This window comes from Anastrepha obliqua, chromosome 1 (genome assembly GCF_027943255.1).
Source record: "Anastrepha obliqua isolate idAnaObli1 chromosome 1, idAnaObli1_1.0, whole genome shotgun sequence".
In the NCBI taxonomy this organism is placed as follows: Eukaryota; Metazoa; Arthropoda; class Insecta; order Diptera; family Tephritidae; genus Anastrepha; species Anastrepha obliqua.
Genome location: NC_072892.1, coordinates 34,947,572 through 34,971,936, shown reverse-complemented (window position 1 = coordinate 34,971,936; position 24,365 = coordinate 34,947,572). Strand labels below are relative to the sequence as shown.

Sequence of the window (24,365 nt, the reverse complement as noted above, 5' to 3'; positions counted from 1 at the left end):
CGCCCGAGAAAGTGTGTTCCATACTCATAACTCCACGTAACCACAATTAACAAATATAATGTGTGGGTCTCTCGTGTCGTATTTGTCAATAAAAAATTAGAAATAAACGGATGACAGTATCGAAAACGATAGCCAAAAGTGACAGTAAAAATTCAGTTGCCACCAAAACGCCCCAAAAATTAAAAAAAAAAAGCAAAAAAATTGATCAGTTAAATTGCGGTGAACACAAATTATTTGAATAGTTTTATCACAACCAGCTGAAAATTAATGGATAAAGGTGCAATTCGAATTTTGGTTTTAGTGAAAATATTTTATAAAATTAGTGTTCCGTGTTTTGGGGAAAAACCAAGTTAAAACCTAAACGCCAGAAATGCAACTCAAGGTATGTACGAGCATAAACTCACTCATATCAGTTCAGAAAGTTTTGCACCGTCACTATCTTGGTGGTTCTGTTATTCTTTTATCAGACCAAAATGTGAAATAGGCGGGAAAATTATCTAAGTGTGGACCTGATAGCAATGACTGAATACCCAATGAAACGAGTTCTCAAACAAAACACTGTTTTTGTTTACAAAATGTGGTAGAATCAACAAGAATTTGGACCGCTGACTTTTTGGCTATTTAAAGTCATTGGAAAATAGCGCAAACTTACAGCTTACGCCTTATACATAAAACTGAAATATAGTTAAAATATTTCATAATACCTTCACTATACAAAAGTTGTATGCCTATTGCGATTGTGGAGTCCTCGTAGACGACTGCGTATGGACCGCGGCTTGCACTGAGGACATAATACTTGCCCCTAACCGGCGGCCGCCGTAGCCGAACGGGTTGGTGCGTTACTTCTATTCGGAGTACGTTGGACGAATCTCCGTGAATGAAACACCGAAGTGAAGAAACAGTTTTTTCTAACAGCAGTCGCCCCACGGCGGGCAATGGCAAACCTTCGAATGTATTTCTGCCTTGAAAAAATATCTGCCATTCGAAGTCGGTTTAAAATTTTAGGTCCCTCAATTTGTAGAACAATATAAAGACGCACGCTACAAATAAGATGAGGGGCTCGGTAAAACACCGAAAAGAAGTGTTCGCGCCAATTATTTATTTATTTAACCACTATTAATTAGTACCCCTACGATTTCTTCAGATCCAACTCCATGCAAAATTATTAAAACACCACTATTTTTGTTATAAAAATATAGTACATACTATAACAAAAATCATATAGCGCAAGATTCAAACTTTGTACAAAATTACAAATATTTTTTTTTTTATAAAATTTTTTTTTTTTGTATTAAAAATTTTTTTTTTTTAATTTTTTTTGCAATTTTTCAAAACTTTATAGCTCATTGAATTTTAGTATAACAAAGTGTAGTCCCCTGGGGTTTTTCGCTGAGTTGTTGCCCCTTTTCTTCCATACAAAGTGGAAGAGAAAGCCTCGTCAATCAACAAAAAAAAAAAATTAATTACAAAAATCAACAGTATTTTGTAGTCACTTGAAACTTGCATTTTATTATACTAGAATTAAATAGATTATAAATTGCATATGCCGAAAAATTCTAAAAATTCTAGTTAAAAAGTTGAAAGTAAAATTTGGAAAAATTTCGCTCAAAGTACTAATATTTTTGCTTGCGTTTTATAAGTTTTGCTGTTGTACTATGAATTATATTCGTATGAAAAAAATAGTGCTGTGCTTATAATTTTGCATCAGGATGTGTATATGAGAAGAAATTGTAATGGTACAAAATTACTACTGGTTAGGGCAAGTATACTAGTATCAACAGGTTTTCTCCTGACAGCAGTTGACGCTCGGCAGGCTATGGCTAAATCCCAATTGCACTTCCGTTAAGAAAAATCTTCTCATGAAATCCATTCCTTATGCAGAGATGGCATAAAAGTGTAAGGTCTGCCATTTGATTCCACAAATCCTGGCTGAACAAGGCCTTAACACCTTTCAGGCTTACAAAAGAGTGGAATTGAATTTAGGCATAGCAACATTGATTACAGCTATCAGCAACGTGAAACAGCTGTGGTGTGTTATTTATGTATTTCCATGTGTTATTTATGTAATTTCCAAGTCTCTATCAATTATTCGAGTGACGTTTATTAATAAATAGTGCAAAATCTATTTCATTGTTTAGGCCTAGTTTTTTTTTGCAAATTTGTGTCTATCGCATGATGCAACTAGTCGACCTTTCACGACCTAGTAGCGCTTGTGAAAGCTGTGAAGTTTTTTTTGGATTTTGCGCGTTTCTCACGACCGTGCACTGCTTATTTTGCGATCTTTCGCGGACCCACCCTAACACTTCCACTCGGTAAGATTTATAAAACAATCGAGAAGAATTCAACGATTTGTTTTTCAAACTAGCTTTGGAATACTCCCAATATTCGGCTTTTAGATGTTTTAAAGCTCTCAAGACTATCAAAAAGTTAGCTTATTCCTCTCGGTGTCTTTGAAGAAATTTCAGAAATTTTATAACCTTCAACATATCCCATAATTTGCGTTCTACATCGCGAGTAGATGTAGTTAGGTTCCTGTTTGTGCTGAAACCGAGGCAGGTATTCCCAGGTGCATACTTTTAAATTGTAGACTTTTAAACATTTATAAACTTCATCGTCAAGTAAAAGAAGAGTCTCGAAGAGTCTTCTCAATTTCAATTGCTTTTTCGTTGCTAATTTCAATACCACCGCACAAAATACTCATAGATCTTGCTTAGTTTAAAGCATCCGTCGCTGGCGCTGCATTCATTTTAGTTTATTTAACAATTTTATTGTTATTTATTTATAAATAAAATTGCAAAATAAAAAATTTTTCAATAAAAATAAAAAATCATTACAATTGCATTATCTGGTAATGGGCGAAGTTGTAGTTGTTGTAAGATCATAAAATATTTCTCGCAGTAATTGAAGAATTCTACTGTCAATGTCAGTCCTTGCGCGGATACTAGTCCGTGTTGCTCCGATGAAGTAGATTGTGGTCGCCCAAGTGTACTTTTTTGGGTTTCAGGGTGGTTGTTAGTCCATAATTTTTGAACAGCTGCGTTTCTTTTGGATGGGGGTGTTTATGAGGCACCAATAAATTAGAATTTTCATATGCTTTAAGTAAGTTTTTTTTTTTTTTTTTTTTTTTTTTTTTTTTTTTTTTTTTTTTTTTTTTTTTTTTAGAATCCATTGCAATCCATTTATTGCAATCTGTTTTCTAATATTCAGCAATATTTGTACCTAAAACTAAAACGTTTCTTTTAGGCATTTATGGAAAGCATCGTTTTGAAAAAAAGGGATTCCATAACTTTAGAGGCAATGTGCAATAAGCAGATGGGACGACAAGATTCCACTTTTTCTGCGCTTTTTCCTGGTTTAGGGATCATTTTTATTTGCGCGACTTTCCATTGGGGAGGAAGAAAACCAGTTAGTGCGATAGCATTATATAGAAAAAAAAAGAAAAGAAACGATATTTCTTTATCGGACAGTGGTTTGACTAGGTCTCTAGTGATGAAATCATAACCGGGAGCTTTGTTTTGATTCTTTTTAATGCTGCTTTTATTTCGTTTTTTTTTTTTAAATTTGTTTATAGGCAGTTCCCTCTGGTGGATGAGTTCCAGGCTATCTTTTACTTTTGGGCAGAGCATAGCGAGGGTTCGATTTCATGTGGTATAAGTAACGAGCAAATGTATGAGGTTTTTCAAGATCCGATTTAGCCCACTTATTATTTTCCATTTTATTGACTGACCTGTGTTAATATTGGTCTTTTGAATTTTTTTGCTGCTTTCCAAAGAGAATATTCAGAGGGTGCATCGATGCCAGTGCCGTCACCCATATTGCATATGTCTGTCCATGAATTTGCTGTTAAAATGTCGTTTGATGGATTTTTTTACTTGACGAACTTTTTGGGTTACTTCTTATAGAAAATAAAACATATAAAAGTATTTCGTGAAATAACAGTTCATTTAACTAACAAGTCCGCAATAAATATTTAAACTTGCTTCACAAACTTTTATTTGCCTGCCCTTTTCAATAGCTGAACTAATAAGAGGATGTAAGGAAAATAGGAAATTGTATTGAAAATATACAATAATAAAAATCGAAGACCATGGTTTTACTCCTTATTTAAGGCGGTGCAAAATTAATCACCCTATCAAAAGATTTATAATTTTTGTAAGTGGCGTCGTACGTCAATCATATTTAGACAGTTGTGGACTGAACAGCTCCAGTATACACACAGACAAACAATGGAGCGCGTAAAGGTCAAATATAGATTTCCATAACTCAAAATCATTTCTTTTTTATTTAGTAAAAAAACTATTCAAAAACAAAATTAGATACACGGACGTGAAGACGAATGCACAAACATAGTTCAGTAGTCCAATTTTTACTGCTTACGCGCATTAAAACATCTCTTTACGCCTCAGCGTTCGTTTCAAGCACAGGAAAAAAAGACGTAACTACTTTAACGCTTAGCGCCACACTTATCACTAGGCTAAGTAATTAAATGTAATTTTATTAATGAAAATTCTCATGTTATAAGGCTATAAATTTTCAATAAAATAGCAGCTAACAAAGTGTTGTAAATAAATAAAAGTGTCCCTACTTACTTACATACACACACGCGTATGTAGTGGCACAAACTGCAAACTTACGGCAATCCAAGTAATTGAATGTAATTTTTATGACCTCAAATAGCATTAAGGCTAGAATAATGCTTTCAGATTATAAAGAAAATATATGCCTGCACCCTGTATAATGCAACTTACTGCTTGCATACAGCATGACAGCCAAGCTAATGTCGTGCGCGCCACTTTCCATTGGCTTATCAAAATTATATCCTTAATAACCAATGCAGACGCGCGTGCACAAAAAAAGCACCTACCCAGACTCGCAGATCCTTTTCGATTACTGCGTATCCTTTCGCTGTCAGTTGTCTAATGGCTGTTCACGCGCGTGTCTAATGCGCTCTTATATTATACATATCTACGTAAATATCAACTGATGAGCATTAAAGCCGTGGCCAACTGTTAAGTCGTTCGAATACGATTGGCCAAGTGCATGGCTGAGGCACTTCCTACCAACAAATGACGCACACGGCACAAGCCGAAACTTTTCATTCATGCACTAACTAATTCATGCGTTCGTTCATAAATGAATGTATCTTTATCTCAACACTAATGCGCCCATCTCATCGGCATCTATGAGTGTTAGTTTGTCCCATTATCCTGTGATGCGATCGCTTATTGTCCTTTTCCACTTTTCACCGCTTCAAGGTGATAACGTTGACATAATATTCCCATTCCACTGGATGTTCCCGAAATGCATGTCGTGTGTGTCCTCTTCAATTGTGTGGCGTCAGTCGTTTCATGAATGAATTGCGTCGGCGCTCAATGAAACTAAATATTTACCTGAAATTAAGAGGTAAAATAATGAAATAAAATTTGTTAGGCAATGCTGTGTTGTTTTTATTCGAAATTTTAATTGTGTCGGTTTTTTGTTCACCTTTTGACCATTCGTTGGCCTTTTTTTCAAATTACATCTTCGTTGTTTTTTGCTTCATTTCTGGATCTCCTGAGGGAAGGAATTTTGACGCCAGCGGCACAATTTAATTGCTCATAAAGATAATGGATCTTTCCAGTTTTTAAATGGGTTGCGGCATAACGCTGTGAAACGGAAGAACCAAAGGGAGAAGTGTCGCATAGAGTTGACATTTTTTTTAATTATTTTTATACAGTTTATTTATTAGACTGCTTGAATGAGTTTCATTGTAAATGACTGGCGCCTTGCCACTGATGACTAATGCGAGGCGGAACATTATAGGAAATGTAAATATTCGTTTGTAAGGTACAGTTAATTCAATATATTGTGCAATGTAAATATAAATATATATACATATATATAGTATATACATACATATGCATCCAATTTTGTATTTGAATAACTTCTCGACGAAATAAAAGAAATGATTCTGATGGAAATGGTTTATACTGCAGCTGCCTAGTTCACAAGTGTCAAATACGATTGACACATGGCGCCATTAACAAAAATTACAAGCCTTCCGATAGAGTGATTAATTTTGCGCCACCTTTCTAATAAATATATATGTATGTATAAACTATTTGGAGTGGAGTATAATATAATATTAAATTATATTATAATATTTATAATAAACTAATTCAAGGTGGCACAAAGTTATCTCCTATCTATAGGAAGATTTATAATTTTTGTAAATGGCGTCGTATGCGCCCGCGTCACATTGGTTTTATCTCTGGGCTCTCCAAAATTGCTTATACAAATTGAGAACACTAAATTCTACACTTTTGTAGCCACTTTGGGTGTCTCACAGCGGAGTATTCTTGGTCCTCTATTTTATTTTCCTTTTTCATTAATGATATTGGGCTCAGTTTTAACCATTATTAGTATTTACTCTATGCTGATAATCTAAAACTGTTAAGTAAAGTAACTTGCCTATCTAATATAAAGATATGTTTCCATGTCACCTTTTCAAAAACTCTAAATACTATCTAAAGTTATAGAATTTTCTGATCTAGGCGTGACATTAGACTCTGGTTTTACATTCGTAAATCATATCATTCAGATATTGCCAAAGGCTTATGCTAATTTAACATTTCTGAGGCGCCATGCGAGGGATTTAAAGAATCTTATACCAGAAAAGAGGGATTTAAAGACGCCTATATCGTTACAAGCTCGAAGATATATCTTTAGTTTGGGATCCATTTTATGCTTCTCATTAAAATAGAATTGAAAGTGTAAACCGAAATTTTATTGGTTTAGCTCTGTAACCTCTTCATTTCGCTGATTCACTACCACCGCACAGTGCTCGGTGCATACTAATAAATCTGCGGTTTCTTGCCAATAGACGTACCCTTCAGTTTTTGATGTTTGTTTTTTATGTTATTTGTGGTTCTGTTGCTTTTCGCAAAGTTTTTGAACATATTGACTTAAATATTCTTCGCAAAACTTTAGGATTTTTCCAATCCTTTAGCGTCACAACAGTCAAATTAAACTACCGCAACTTTTCGCCTGTAAAGAGGGATTTTACTGAATTAAATAGTATCTACAGACTACTCGACTTAGATTTTGGTATACCAAGATTTCTTTTCCATTCGAGAATTGCGTCCCACTATTCATAATACCTCTATTTTTTTCTAGCATGCATCCAGTCTGCAAAGTTCTTAAATAAAATGAAAAATAAATTAAAAGCAATAAGATGCTATCTGAGCAGTATCCACTGTTTTTGGCATCTAAAGACGACCTGATACCCACAGTTTCATTTGGAAGGAAATTTGATGTCAGATTTCCATTGCGTGAGCAAAGGAGCAATCCAGAATGCATGCAGGGAGGTTTGACGGATATTTTCTTTACCAATGGGTCCAAGAATGAAATAGGGTTTGGAGCCGGATGGTACTTAAACGATAGTAATAAGTATCACTATGCTATGGGGGAAATGGCAACTGTTTTCCAAACGGAAATTTTTGGCATCCTGAAAGTAGCCGAATGGATAATCGAGAGGAGATGGAGCGGGAAACAGATTGGAGTTTTCAGTGACAGTCAGGCTGCACTGAAGGCCCTGGAGAACGAGAAGCAAACCTCAAAGATTGTTCAAGAATGTAAGAAGAAGCTCAATTCTGTCGCAAGATAAAACAGGCTTGTACTAATATGGGTTCCAGGACAATTCGGTGTTGAAGGAAACGGAATTGCCGATGAATTGGCCAACCGTGGATCAGCGGTTCCCCCACAAGGGCCAGAGCCAATAATCGGAATCAGACCCGCAGAAATCATGAATTGGATCAGCGATTATGTAGGCAATCTACATAAAGAGCGATGGTCCGGTCTAGAACGCTGCAGAACTGCAAAGTGTTTTTTGACAAGTCCGAACAGAAAACCGTCAAACTTTCTACTAAAACTTGTAAGAAAAGACGTTCGGTTGATGGTCGATATCATTACAGGACACAACCCATTAGGTCAGCATATGACCACCATTGGAATCATTGAGGACCCAATGTGCCCGTCGTGCTTGGAGGAGGCGGATAGCACCTGGCACTTTCTCTGTGAGTGTCCTGCCGTTGCTAGAGCATGGCTACGAGTTTTGGGTTCCGATGTCATGAGAATGAGTAATGTTCGTTCTCTAAAACTGGAGGATATATACAGATTTGTCAAATAATCTGGAAAATTCTCACAGGACTAACTATCTCTATCTCTGTCTCTATTTTTCCGATTCTTTTCTTCGTCACTCCTTGACTATCTACCCGCTTTCCAGAGATTTAAATACAATGGGTTTTTTAGTCAGAGTTTTTTAGAAGCCACCAAATCTCCTGGTACTCCTTGGCTCGACGTTTTCAAATTTCAATTTCAATTAAATGCACTGGCAAGCTACACCGATCGGTCATTGGCTGTTAAGTAGGCATTCTTTTAGGTTAGGAGTATTTAAGCATGAATACTGCAGAAGTTGTAGAGACGAGGAAGGGGCCTCTGTAGTTGTAAGTAAAAGTAAAAAAGTAAACAGTTAAACTTTCTCGAAAATATTTATTTTTAATAATTTTACTGTCCCTGGCAATGGTTGAATGCACTTTGAAATGTGGAGCCAAGAGGTAGGCGAAATTTTGAAAATTGAAAACCTGACTATTTTAGTATTTGTGTGACGCAAGGCGCCATTACAAGATTTCCACGTTTTACTTATGTGAATTAATTTGTAATTATGCAGTTTCGAAAATACATAATTATTAAAATATGATTTTTATATTTCATTTATTTTGTGAGTTGAATTATGACGTCTTACATGAAACAACAAATATCGCAAGTTTCCATCTTACGGGACTTCCCATCTATTATATGGATGTACTTATGTACTTGAGATAAGCGATAATGACTCATATAAACTGTTTTTATATGAAGCTTTTTTCGTGGTAGAAATGCAATCGAAAGTTTTATTATTGGCGGACTATAACTCTGAATTAAAAATCGATTTCCCACGCTGGTATATAATTAATTAGTCGTACAATTTTTTTAATGAATAACAATTTTATTAAATAAAAATAATATTATGTGTGATGGAAGACTCTATTTTGATCTTTACGCGCTCCATTGTTAGGCTATTTTTATAGTGCAGCCAGTTCAGTTTACAGGTGTCAAATATGATTGACGTACGACGCCATTTGCAAATTTTATAAATCTTGAGATAGGGCGGTTAGTTTAATGCCACTTTTTTATGGATTCAGTATTAAAAAAAGTATAAAAAATTAAGTGAAATTGTATTTTATTTAATTTTACGTAGTTGGCCGAATAAAGAATTGACACGAACAAAACTAGTCCATTGTGTTTACTCATCACTTGCGTAAAATTAACTGTAATTAAAAAATAGGTATACATATTCCTAGTGCTTGTTGCCATTATTCACTTTTTGTAACTTCTGCGCATTCTTCAAAATGTGCTCGGTCGCAAAAAGCAAGAAAATGGTAATTTGTCGCAAATGCCAAAGCAAATACTTTGAATTGTCAGAAAAGTGCGCTAACTTAGGTGTTCATAAAGTTTAATAAAACCTTGTCGGAGGCCTGGAAGTGAAAGAAAAAAAGGATTTGTGTCGCAGCCAAAAGCCAAAGATGTGGAGTCAGTATTTCGTAAAATCTTAGCCTATCACTTCGAGATTCTGTAACACAGGTCCATATATCCAAAGGCTACATTAAAAAGTGCGTAAAAGTAAAGGTCTACCCTTATGCAAAAAGATTGCAGCGCCCCATTGAAATGATAAATAAAGTAAGAGTGCTTAAACACGTGCGCGAAAATTATACAGTCAAAACATCCATAAATATGACTGTGTCATCATGGATGACGAAATATACGTCAAAGTAGACTTTAAGCAGATTCAGGGTGCCAAGTTTTACACTGCAACAAAGAGAGGGGGAGTCCCAGGTGCCTTTAAGCTAAAAATGTTCGAAATCCCTAAGAACCCTAAAAAATATCAAATTTCTGCCATGAAAAGTCATTACCACGGGTACTAAAAGTCAAGAAATTTATTTGAAGCAGTGTTTGCAAAAACGCTTCCTGGCATTTATAAAACAACATACAGCCTCAGCTCTGTTCTGGCTCGAGTTAGCATCGTGTAATTATAGTCGCCTTGCTATGAACTGATATGAAAATCAGATGGCCAATATTGTTCAAAAGGACTACAACTCACAATCTACTAAGCTGTCCACAATTGCGACCCATTGAAAAATTTTGGGAAATTCTTAAAAAAAATTGCTAAAGTTGGAATAAAAAAAATTAAAATTGAGTAGCAGTTTAAAATGAATTACCAGAGAGCAGTAGATACCGTACCAAAACAGATGTTCATCGTCTGATGAGAGGAGTCAAATCGAAATTGTCCATTTATGTTTATAAAAAAAAGATATGAGTTTGTTGTTTAACATGGGACGCTTAATAAAGAACAAAATAAAAGAAAAGTTGTTTTCATAACGTAAATAATTTTATGATATAACGATTTTCGGCCGACCAAAATTTTTAGTGCCCATTCTTTAGACTCATTTTTATAACAATTACGACGCTACATACATACATACATTTGTAAGTAAATATGAAAAAATAAAGTCATAAAAGTTGAGTAAAGAAAATACGTTAATATTCTCTTCTTTATTAAATTATAAAATTATGATAGAAAATAAATAATAATTCACTGATGCTTTTAATGAACTGAATAACTGAAACTTCGCTCGAAATACCTATAATTAGAACATTATTTAAATAAGATTTCACTTTATAGTAGTTTGGGGGAAAAGAAGTCCAACTCTAAATTTTCGCGGTAATTGACTGTAGTCATCGATATCTCGTAAAGTATCGATCAGTTTAAAGTATCAGCAATTTCAAGTTTATGCTCGTTGTCAAGGTGACATTACATACTAAAAATCTTCTTTTGCTGTTTTTGTTTGTTCCATTCGGTTGTGATTCGGTTACAGGGTGCTAACAATAGAAGTCAGCAAAGAGAAAGTTCGGTACATTTTACAGTTTTTCTTATATAATGGGGAAAATGTAAGCCAGGTCGCTGAAATTGTGAATGGTGTTTATGGCGCCAATGCTGTAACGATCATTTTGGTTTCGTCGATTCCGTTCCGGCATTTTTGATATTAAAGAAAATATCGAAAATGTCGATAAAATCACAAAAATAATCGAAATTGACAGACAAACTTCTCGCATCTTTTCTATTGTTTTCTTACACTCTATTGAGAATATCTTCTCAATTTTCTAGCGGAATCACATTGTATTACAGTTTTGTTGATAGAAATATATTTGGCTCTGAAAAAACTTTGTATAAGTACAGCTCTCAAGCAACTTTGTGCATTAGCGGGTTAATAACGATTAAAACATGTTAAAACTGAATCCTCAATCTATCAAAAAAAAAAAAACAAATATTCTTGAATTCACAAATCTTACCTAAACTTGGTTATGAAATAATCATTACGAAAAGTGGCTGTCTTCAAAATACGCGATTTGCTACATTGTTATTTACACAAATTTAGGTTAAAGCATACACGCTTTTACGACTAAACACTTTGAGCAATTTTTATGAAGTCATATATCATTCGTATAATTTTATTATACTGGCTAAATAAGCGAATAAATGTGTGCGTATAAGCACATTGTATATAAAATTTAAAGTTTTCTTCACACATCGAAATGCCTCACCACCACTATCAGCGCCAATCGAAAATGTTAACAGAAATTGTTGATGTTAGTACTCGTACACTCGTACACTCACTCGTATTATGCAGATATGTTAGCAGTCGCGGCACTCGGTCGTGCCGCAATCGGTAAGTCAGGTTGCTGTTGATGATAGGTGATGATTATGCAGGTGGTGTTTGTTGGAGTGATGGAACACGATGGCATTACTGATGTGGACGATGATGATGATTACACTGATGTGCGAGTAGTAAAGTGTCGTCTTTTGACTGAGAGCGATAATTACCCCTCGATTAACTTACGTTCTCATATGGAACTGTGCACACACATCTGTGCCAATATGCCTTGCGAGTATTTGATTGGAGTACAGGTAAAAAGTAAACTTGTACGCAAGTGCTGTAGTAGTGCTTCTAGCACTTTTTGATAACCATAGGACAGCTGGTTCATAAGTGATTTGTATCTTATCAGTATTTAAATATTGAAATCGATTTGTGCCGTGCAACTAAATCAACTCAAGCCGTTCATGTTTATTTCCACACTTATGTATGTATGTATGTATATCATATCTTCATATATATGTATTCACATAAATGTGTGTATGTATAGTTGTACATATTTAATTAACTGTTTTCTAGCAACAGGTGCAAAAGATATTTTAGCACGCGACTAGGACTTGCAGAGTGCTAAAGTACAAAAATGCAAAACAAAGAAAGGAAAATATACAAAAAATCAATCAGCAACGTCAACGTTTTTGCTCTTCTTTGAGCCAATAACCTTTGTAACAGAAATTTTGTAAATCTTTCTTTACTCTTTTCATGAGTAAGCGGTTTAAAAATCCACGCTCGTAACCATACAAATACAAATGTTTTTATGCGAAACAGCATATGTATGTATGTATGTGCGTGCAATGTACCTACAAAGCTATTATGCCGTCGTCACAGCAGTATCTCATTTTGCCACCGTATTGTCTTGCGTAGATAAAGAGCAGATATGTATTATGGAAAAAAGTAAAACGATCTCTTGTCTACAAATATTGAAAATATCAGCAGCATATCAACTATTCCAGTCAGTTGGTGATAGCAGACACCTTGGCTAGGTGTTGAGATAAAGTCAAAGTGGAGTTGGTGATAAGCTTTTGGGGAAGGTCAAAAATATGTATGCTTCCATATATTCTTCCTGCTGCTTAAATTTGCTTTAGTTGTCTTAAGAGAAAAGATTACAATTGATGAAATGGCGAGACCGAACTTTATTTAACAGAGTAATTTTTTTGATGAAATTGTCACGGACATAGAGATCATATGCATGGGCATTGCTTAAAAATCAGTTGATAGTTTTTTATTTTTGCTATATTGGCGGTATTCGCACTGTCAATATTAACCCACCAAGCAACGTCCCTCTCTAAAATTTTTTTAAAATCGTATTACTTTCTTTGATATCATCCCTTATACCCAACTTGATCAATTTTTAATTAAATTTGTCGGAGTATATCGACACTGTACACTTCCGCACCAAATAAATGATAAACCGGCTTGAGCTTAGATAATTATTCTTCTTCTTCAGTTTCTTTGTAGGACTAGGTCCTGTTGTTTCTACGAAAAATAATACAATATGTCTTAAAACGCAAAAAATAAAATTGTTGCATTATTCGGATCAGGATCCAGACGTCCAACACTCGGGCCAACGCGTTGGTGGTCTTCCTGAAGGTCGTTATGTTTTAAGTAGACTTTTTATCACAACCTTTGCCAACCTATCGCCTCCCATTCTCTTTACATGTTGGTTCCATTCTTTTCTTCTCTTGCGGCTCCATTTTACTCCGTTAGTGATTTCGCACATCTCACGTATCTCCTCTTTACTAGTCGGTAGAGCACGGGTTCGAAGCCCAGTGTGGACATGTAAAAACAAACGATAGAAACGGGGTTTTCTTTTAACGGTCGGCCCGCGTCAAGCAATGGTAAACCCCCGAGGATATATCTGCCATCAAGAAGCTACTCATAAAAAAGCATCTCCCGTTCGGAGGTGGCATAAAACTGTAGGTTTTGTGGAAGAACATCAAGACGCACACCACAAATTGAAAGAGAAGCTCAACCAAACACCTAACAGAGGTCTGTGCGCCAATTATTGGACTATGAGGTAATTTATTCCGACATTTAAGCGGCAATCAGATCCCTAGGCTCGCTGATGGTCCGCTCGGAAGTAGTTGGGAAGTGATTGACCTTCTTTCGATTGCATCTGAATACTTTGATATCAAACTCATATGGGCACCTAGTCAGATGGCCTTTCCAGGAATGAAGTGCTTTTCCCACACAAGTAGTAAAATTGGGTTCCGTTGACTCTCTGTAGTCAGCTCTTAAAACAGGAATTCGGCGGCGCTTCAGTAAGCGCTCTACTTATAAAGATGCGAGCCGTGGGTGTCCTCACGGGTCACTTATGGGTTCCGTGAGGTATGTATGTCGTGAGAATTGGCGTTACTTCCAGTCCCTGTTGCGTCAGCTGTAGGGAGGATGAGGTGGAATCATCTCACCACCTTCTTCTTAGCTTCCCTGCTCTCGTGGGACTAAGATTTAAGCATCCTGGTTTTCATTTCTTCCCTCAGTAGGCATGATATAGCAGGCCCTAATATTACAAATGAACTTTATAAGCAGTATAAAGCGGCTAATACAATCGCAAATCAATCACCGTTCGTAATCCACAAATACTCAATTCCTCCTCCTTCTCCCCACCCTCTCCTCTCCCTCCTTTCCTCTTTTCGGTTTCCTTCACCTTTTTCCCCTTGCAATGGTATCACAAAGTATGAATTTAATTTCTTCGTCCAAGTGGACCCACTTTCCTGAGCAACCATTATATCCTAACCTAAGATAAACTCAGGTCGCGATATCCTTCTACTGATACGTGAATCGGAGGCAAACGGGAATAAACTCACGAGGGTGGTGGATCCATGCAGTAAAATTTGGCATTACAGGCTCAGGTTTAACTATCCCGGCACTTACTACTCCACTGTGGTGCTTACGCGGGTGTTAGATTGTGTATTCTTGGCTCTCACAATTTTGGTACGTCTGCGGAAATACCAGGTTTATATTTAAACGTCTTTGCAAATTTCATGAACAGGACGCTACGGTCAATTGAACAGTAACAGTAACTCTTCGGTCTATCATCGCTTACCCACCACAATCACCGCTTAAGCCAATACAACCACTATGGACGAATCGCTCCCTCTTATCCTTGGCGGTACTATTTAAAAGTGCACAGATACGAATATCCATGCATGAAACATCAGAATGAAGAACAAGTTGTTTCTAACAGCGGTTGCAGCGGCAGGCGATGACAAACATCCAAATGTTTTTTTGCCATGAAAAAAGCTCCTCCTAAAAACCATTTGCCGTTCGGCATAAAACTGTAGGCTCCTCGATTTGTGGAACAACAACAAGACGCCCACCACAAACAGTAGAAGCAGCTCGGCCAAACTCCTAACAGAAATTTATGCGCCAATTATTTATTTTTTATTTCATTATCCTTGACGGCAGTTAGCCTAACCTAAGAGGTAAGGTGAGCGAGTAACTTGGATGGCAACAAATTGACTACAATATTTTTTCTTTAACGAAAACTCAATTACTTTCTAAACAGCAGAAGAATAGATAACGTATTTTCAAATGAAAATATTATGTTGATAATTACTGCACATGACATGGTATCATTTTCGAAATGTTTGAAGTGGTAATGCCATTGCCCTGGCCCCCAAAATAACTGATTAGTGCAATGCACAATTAAGTGAAAATGGCCTCGGAATGGATTGTAAACACCGAATTTGTAACTTTACACATTTTTCATGAAATAACAGTAACTACCTCAGAGTATTAAAAAATAATATTCTTACCCTTGCAGGGTAATTTCATAGCTCGCATATAATCAAAATACGTTGCCCTTTCTCGGTAAACCTTTTTGTGTAATTTTCATGTGTTTGTTTGTCATGACAAATTAAGGTGTTGGCTTTTGGTTGGTAAATACTTTCAATCATTTTTGAAGTTCAAATGTATTTTTTTTTTCTTTTTTTGCTGCAACAATTTTTTGTGCAAACTAATATATAAGTATGTAGTATGTGCTGTGCTTGAATAAAATACAAACAAACCTACACATTCAACGGTCCGACTACTAGGCACATAAATATTTATTTAATAAAAATATTCAATGACGTACGGGTACATATTTTTTATGATCTATTGGGGGAATTTTAAGGTTGCGAAATGCAAGTGCGATGTGATTCATTTTCATTGCTAAAATTAACGCATTCACTCATCGTTTAACACATTTAACAGACGATTTTTAGGCACTACGCAAAAGCTTTTTTGAAAGGCTTTTCTTCGAAGTCATTTTAGCTAAAACCAGCAAATCGCGCCAATCACTTTTTTTATCATTTAGGCGAATTTATACTTTTTTGCAGTTTCTTGGCTCTTCCGCATAATTTTCCTAATGACGAGGATCGACTCTTTGTTCTGCTATTGTCAAAGAATTGGAAGGCATATCTGAAGTCCTTGGATTGTAATTTACTGAGCGGCCGTAGCAGCCGCATGGGTTGGTGGGTGATTACCATTCGTTAGTGCTTGGGTAGCGGTTGCTCCTCGGTAAGCAATGGCAAGCCTCCGAAAGTATTTCTGCTATGAAAAAGCTCCTTCTAAAAAACCAACTGCCGGTATAAAACTGTAGGTCCCTTTGTAGATTAAAATAACTAGTCAAACACCCAACAAAAGATGTGAGTGCCATGTTCACTCATAATTGGCAGAGAATAATCGTTGAGCATGCACCGGGAAAAGACATCGTCCACCAAAATTGCTTACCCTGAACGATTTTTAAAATGATTCAATTATTCCACCGTTTGACAATATACACCAAACCGTCACAGGACTGCCATCTGGCTGTTGATGATTTAGAGACATTCTATAGATAAATAAAAATAAGTCCTTTAGGTGACTTCCATTTAAATGAAAATGGAACAATGAGCTGTATGCGCTTCACGACGACATATACATAGCGCGGCGAATTAAGATCCAGCGGCTTCGTTGACTGGGTTATGTAGTCCGGATGGATACAAACGCTCCGGCTCTGAAAGTTTTCGATGTGGTACCAGCTGTTAGTAGCAGAGAAAGAGAAAGGCCTCCTCTACGTTGGAAAGATCAGGTGGAGAAGGGCTTGGCTTCACTTGGTGTTTCCAACTGACATCGGATATCACGAGAAAAAGTGCCTGGCGTACTTTGTTAAACTTAGTTAAAATCGCGTAAGTGGTTATCACGCCAATCGAGAAGAAGAGTTGAAGTCTAAGATCCTTCCTTAATATTTTATGCACAATAATTCTCGGAGATACCAGAGCACCCGCTCGCTTGTGCATGAATTGACGCGGTTTATCTAGCGTGCAAATTTGCAGCGACATGTTGAATATTTTCATTTGTTCTCGATGTCTGGCTGTGCCCCGGTCGTGGGCTGTTTGCCTCCGAACTTGTTGCTCGACACCTTTGAGCCCTTAAACGAATCAAAGCTTCCCTTCGGGCATCACATAAACTTCGAATATTGTAACCAAATGTGACCAAATACGACGAACAGTTGCATACGAATCATTGGCTTTGAAATACGCTTCGATTGCGAACACACGTTTTTTACCCGCACACTGCGACATCATGACCAAATAACGTAGCCACGAATAACGTAGCCAATGCTGTCCGCTCCCCACTAATACGCTCAGCGGTTAGAGAGAAACTTTAAATTTAAAACCTAGCTCTGCCATCGGACACCCTGTAGATATATGTCTATATCCTCATTTATCGAGCTTATATCTCCATTTAGAACCTAAATTTTTTCTCTGAAATTATTAAAAAATTTCAAGCTTCCGTCTTACTTTTTAGCTCTACTATCCATTATGCAGTGTCGCAAAATGGTTTGCCAAATTTTTAATTTCTTCTATTGGCCACAACTTTTCTCGCTTCCCTTTCTTTAGTCAATTAAAAAGTCGTTCTTTCCGTTCTCGTTTTTTTGAAAACGATTTTATTGATTTTTAACACCATTCGGTCTTTTCGCTTTTTATCTTTGTTTCGTAACTGTAAAAAGTCAACTTTGATTTCCGATCGACATCGATGAGTCGAGCATCCCAACATAGTCTGCAGTAAATGAAATGTTTGGCATGACGCCTTTGTTGGTAGGTGCGAATGTCGTTACCAATACTGTAGGCATTACAAATACTGTAGACATTTTTTTGCTTCTCGTTATTAGTGTTGTTACTTTTTTTCCCCAACGTCACTTCAACACACTCATTACCAGTACTACTTAGTATAAAGGGAATTGAGCGCGCTTTGAACGTACTGTATATATACACACATACGTAAGTATGTACCGTTGCATGCATGTAGGTATAGGTACTTATATGTAGGTGTGTACTTGGAATTCGGGCTTGAAATTCTTAACAACAATTTCCTTTGCTTGCTCTAGAAAATGAAAAGTGAAAAATGTTGTTGACATAAAATTGTAGCAGCGTACACAACAACAATGCAACTCAACATCAGTTGTTTAATGACAATGACAATCACTACTATATACCAATACCACTATTATGACAATATTTCGAAGACGACCACATGACTCTACAATATCAACATGATTTTTATTGTCGGTGACAAATTGAATTTTTTGCCGCCAAGCTAAACGTTTTTGTAGTTTACCGCTGCAGTTGAGAATAACACTCTGAACCTGGCTTGTGACTTGTGGCAATATGTGACAACATACATTAAAGTACAACCTAATACATGGATATGGATACATACTTGTGTGGGTACAGTGTTCTAAGTTATGAAGCTCCCTAATGAATTTCAGTTTCGAAAGTGGGTCAAAATAACTCAAGTTACGACAAGATTTTCTTGTATTTAAATTTGACTAAAAGGGAAAATGAAAGGAAATATGTACGACCGCCTTGGTCTAGGAGGCAGTGCGCACACTTCTATCACACATATTTTTAGATTTGGCGATTTTCCAAAACCAGAGATGGAAGCGGATCTGTATGGTACTTAGACGAAGACACTAAGTACTCGTCTGCCACAGGACATAGATGGTATTCCTTACGGGAGTCTATACCATCTTGAATGTGGCGTACTGGCTAACAGTATTGTATTTGTAGTGACCGTCAATCTGCACTGAAGCCCTTGCTAACCCACGCTGCTCTTCGAAGTTAGTCGGTAAATGTAAAACAAAACTGAACAGTGTTGCAAAACACAACAAAGTTAGTCTTATTCGGGTGCCTGGACATTGTGATATTACAGGGAACGAGTTAGCTGATAAATTGACAAATGAAGAATCTGTAAGTATGCCACTAGGCCCTGAACCCTTTCTAGGTGTCAATTCCGCATCGATTCAGGTATGGTCCAAACTGGAAAACAGTGACCTTTCTCTTAAAACTCTGCAGAAAGGACCCGAGAGTACTGGCTGGTGTAATCACAGGACACAACGTCCTTGGTCACCACATGGCTGCGGCTAGAAAAAAGAAATTGACTAAAAATTTAGTCTATAACGATCTTATATGTATTTGCTCGGGAATTGTGAATTGGTGATGACTTGTATGTATCTTCCATTGACTTAATTAGTTTTACGTGGAGGTACATATATAACATTTCATCAAATAAATTTTAGAGACTCAAAATTCAAAAATTTTACGCTTCATAGATTTTTTCAGATCACCGGTACAAATATTACTTTGCTTCCTAGGTTTCCCACACGTTTTTTACAAATCAACTTAAAGAAAATAAAGCACTGTTATCGCTGACAACCGGCAGTGACGCACTTTTATGGGTTCCTTTAACGAAAACCCAACGTCAGCATGGGGATCCTCCACAATCCGATCGGTTTGTACCGGCAATTGAGCATTTGAGGTGTTTAGCACTTGCCAAATGGGTTTTTTTTTTGTATTTTTCTTTGCCTCTTACTTTCCGTTTGCTTGTGTTACAAGTTGACTGTTTTATGACCGGAACTTGGGCCACGCTTTCAAATATGAAAAAACAAACTTTGTCGTCAATGACAACAAAATAAAAGGAAGAACTATGCAAACAATGAGACTAACAAAGTATATACAACACATATGACGAACTGAGTTGAACAACAACTACAACTATAGCGACTTCAAAATCGACATCGACTCACCCACCACACAAATGTCACACCTGTTAAAGTATTTGACCGTTGCCTCATTTTGATTTTGAACTTTGTTGCAGATGGAAGCACAGACGCAGCAACAATTGCAACAACAGCAGGTGCTTGTCAAACAGCAGCAACAACAGCAACAGCAACATTTGTTGGTGAATATCAAAACGGAAGTGAATAGCGGAGAACCTCAAGTGCCCGCTGCGTCGACCCCAACACTGCAGCAACAACAAACGGGAGCATCGGCTGTTGAGGACCAACAGCAAGTTGCGCAGGACTTACACCATACACAATCCGCGCAACAAACACAACAACAGCAAGCATCACAGCAACAACAGCAAATTTCTAGTCAACCAAAGTCGCATACCCCAAATCAACAGCAAGAGCAACAACAACAACAACAACAGCAACAGGCACAACAGCCAGCCACATCAGTGGCCACATCGGTTGCGTCCATCGTCGGTGCTCAGTCGCGCTCCAGTGAGGATTACAGCATATCTTTGCCGCGCAGCACCCAACATCGACGGATATTGACTACAGCTGGCACATTGTGAGTACAAAAAAAGTTTTTATAAAGCAGTGATCCGAGTGAATTTGTGCGTGGCTACTATTGATCCTGGCCCTTGGATTCGATACCCACTGGACACACAAAAATCAAACAACTGAAAAGTTTTCCCTAATAGCGGTCGCCACTCGGCAATCCGGCTTCTAATAAAAATCGACTGCCGTTCGGCGGCGTCAAAAAACTGTAGGCCCTTCCATGCAGATGCACACCACAAATTGGAGGAGCAGCTCGGCACTGGATGCGTAATTGTACTTGCCCTGACCACTTTTATTTCTTATCCCTATGATTTCTTCTCATATATGACCCGTTGTAAAATTATAAATGCTCCAATATTTTTTATAAAAGTATAGTTGAAACAACAACAAAAACCATTTAATGCAAAGCTTCATATTTTGGATAATATTTTTTTAAATTTCCATTTTTAATCAGATTTGCTAGAATTTTTCGAGGTATTCAGTTTTATAGCCCATTGAATTTCAGTATAACAAAGCGCAAGTTTGAGGTGACTCCAAAATAACGCTGATTTTTGCCAATTTTTTTCGGGAGGTGTCACGCCGATTCTTCCATCAAAAACATTCGCTTCAATTTCTTTATATGGAAGAAAAGCCCTGGCACCGTCAACTACAAAACATTTCTAATCACATTTATCTCCTCCTTCTTTTCGCTTTCCAACTCAACCACAGCGAGGTCAACGATAATCGCGAGGGTGACCAGCCAGACTCTCAGCCGGAATATCATCACCATCAGTCACCCGCCGATTATGTGGTGATGGCACCGCGCAATGAAGATCATCCACCACCAGGCACCGCCGTCTACACTTACACAACCACCGAAAATGGCCAACAAATTATTTGCACTGAAACTGGTGCCGCCATCAAGCTCGAGGATACCGAAAAAGATCAGCAAGCAAGCGCGGAGGCGCAACAACACCACCAACAACAGCTGCAGCAGCATCAGCAACTATGTGCGCCACCCGGCAGCGGTTACGGCGATACGATTGTTGTATCCGCCGCAGCATTGCATCAACACCAGAATTCACATGGCGTCATCAATGCGTCAGCACATGGCGGACATCCGGGCGCAGCATTGCGCTTCGATCCGGATGGCCGATACAGCAGCGTCCTCCAAGACAACGGCAATGGACAAACGATTTACTATGATGCCACAGTGGTGGATGCTGCCGGACATCCCAGCGAAGCAAAAACGTTTACCGATTTGGGTAATTCAGAGTACTATGCGGGTCCTCCGTCGTACGCACTGCCACCGCCCAATAATTCCATTTATAGTGTACCGGGTCCAACACAGCTGATATGCAAATCGGATCCGAATCTAGGCGCTATACGCCAAACGGGGCAATTTCAGTCCTTGATTGAGCCGAGCATGCAAGAGCAGTCGATTTGGGCGCCGTCAAATGTGGAATTCTCTGGTTATGTAAGTATGCCGTACGAATGTTCAGATGTATGTATGTATTTTGTTGTTTCTCGCCAACACTGCGCACATAAAAAATTGGCACCACCCATTTCGTTCGTTATTCACCTAACACCAAAATTCTTTGCCATCTTTTGCCTCCACCCTATCGGAAATCTTATAGAATACCTATCATCATCAGGTAGTTGATGACTATGGCGCAGGCAATATGACTGCGACGCATTGGCCAGGCGCGGGCCCAATCACCGCTTACGAAACACCCCTAGCGCCAACCATCTATGAGTCGCCCAAATGTGAGAACTGTGGCGCGCACTATATACGCAAAGGTAACGACTTCTACTGTCCCAGTGGCTGCAATCAATTGCGATCGACGCATGTGCGCATACCAGCGCGTCAGGCCAAGCCGAAAGCGCCCGCAAACGCCAACAATCGACGCACCGGCGTCACCTGCGCCAACTGCAACACCAACACGACGACACTGTGGCGACGTAACAACGACGGCAATCCCGTGTGCAATGCCTGTGGTCTGTACTTCAAGCTGCACAACACCAACCGCCCGCAATCGATGAAAAAGGATGGCATACAGAAGCGTAAACGCAAGCCAAAGAATAATGGCGGCATGACGACTATGAAGCCATTGCCTTGTAAGTATGCGCCTGCAAGCGTAAAATTTTCCATTCTCTAAACAAAAATTTGCTCACTCACTCGAACATAAATAATTTTTCTCACACAGCGCTTCCAGGCATGTCACAGAACGTGACACTCATGACACCCAACGGCACGATCTATCCCTCGCAAGTGCCAGCTTTGAGTTTGTCCATGAATGGCGGTGGCGGTAGCGGTGGTATTGGTGGCGGTCCGCAGTCTGTGTCGGGTGAATTACATGACATGTCCGTGAGCGGTAGTGGCTCAGCTGGCGCAGGCGCTGGCTTAATACCGGCCGGAGGTGTGGGTAGCACTGTGGTGGTTGCTAGTGGCGCGAGCAGCTCCGTCACCGGCACCGGACCGCGCAGCGTATCGATCGTGCACCATGTGACCGGCGACAGTCAGTCACCCTACCACAACCCACCATCACAAAGTCAATCGCCACATTTATCCAATCCCTCACCATTGAATCGACAGCCAATTGCTCAGAGGTGAGTGCGAGCAGTGTGATTTGAAAAATTTTTTGTTTTATTAATTTTCATTTGCTATAACACTTTTAGTGTCCAATCGCTTGAAGCCACACGACCAGCTAACGGCGAAATACCAACTAGCGTTATAACGCGCACTGGACTACCAGAACGCTCCTCGAATAATTGAGTGGCCTTACGTCATTCATAGAACCCACTCCAACGCATCAACTCTCCTTCGAAATGAATTTGGCAGCTTGAGTCATGAATTATTTGTGTTTGTAAAAATATTGCTTATTATTTTAAGATAAAAAAATTAGTATAAAGTAATAACGAAATAGTAATTTTCTTCAATTTGCTTGCCTTTAGCTTTAAAAAAATAATTAGTATAACTTAGTGCCAAAAATAGTGTTGTCCACAAGTACTAGAGAATTTGTGCAATACAGTTAGAGTTAGACAGAATAAGCTATACTTACGTGCTACTTATGGAATTATGATTACTTATTTAAAATCGTTTTGTAAATGACTTGTAATTAATTATGTACGTAGTTATAAATATTTTTCGAAAAAATCTGGTGAGTTTACTTTAAATTTAAAATGGAAAAGAGGAGAGAAAACTCATAAGAATAGGTCAATCCGAAAAGTACTCTATGTCAAAGGTCTTATATTCGAGTGTTTACGGTAGTAATGCTCTAATTTTTTTTTGTTTTCGGCTATCCGGTATGCAAATTATGGAATAGTTGAAAATACACTAAGCGAAGTAGTTCTATGGGGCTGTTGTTATTGTTGTTGAAGTGGTTGAATATTTCCAGTGAAATAATCTTAATTAGTGACCAGCACCCTTTTCCTACCACTGTCCTCGTGAGATGATGTGTTTTTTTTTTGTTGGTAAGTCAGATCCATTTAGTGAGGTCCAAGTATAGCAGCAAATTCTTTATCTCGATGTCTGATATCTCATTAATTTGTTGTAAGAAAGGCTTACCGAAGGAGCGAAGTCGTGCCCTAGCTAGCCCACATAAGTGGTGGAAAAGACTTTCCCTCACCCCTTTCGCTTGACATCTTCTGCAGATGGGATTGAAGGGGATGCTTTCCATTTCAATTCAACCGGGCTACTCGGGTCATGTTCTTCGATTTCGATGTAACTTAAATATGTTGCTCTCTGGTCAAAATAATGAGACACGTATTTTTTTGTTCGCCCGAAAAAAATTTTTTTCAAGAGTTATCGGCAATTTTGTTTTTTGCCTCAAACTCGATTTTTTTTAATTATATAAGAAAAAAATTTTTTGAAATGCCCATAACTTAGTCAAAAATGAACCGATTTTAATAATTCTGGGTTCAAAATGATCGTAATTACTTACACAAGCGACTTCATGTAGAAACAATTGCAAAAAAGTAGTTGAAAATTTTTTATTTAGTAAAAA

General features: G+C 37.8%; 1 protein-coding gene across 1 annotated transcript; it reads left to right on the top strand.

The window, feature by feature from the left end:
• Window positions 1-266: 266 nt before the first annotated feature.
• LOC129252866 (box A-binding factor) lies at window positions 267-23,427 on the top strand. The gene is made up of 6 exons (XM_054890999.1): window positions 267-382; window positions 19,911-20,389; window positions 21,088-21,835; window positions 22,014-22,476; window positions 22,566-22,968; window positions 23,038-23,427. The coding sequence occupies exons 1-6, from the start codon at window positions 371-373 to the stop codon at window positions 23,132-23,134; spliced, it is 2,202 nt and encodes a 733-aa protein (XP_054746974.1). The 5' UTR covers window positions 267-370; the 3' UTR covers window positions 23,135-23,427.
• Window positions 23,428-24,365: the final 938 nt, after the last annotated feature.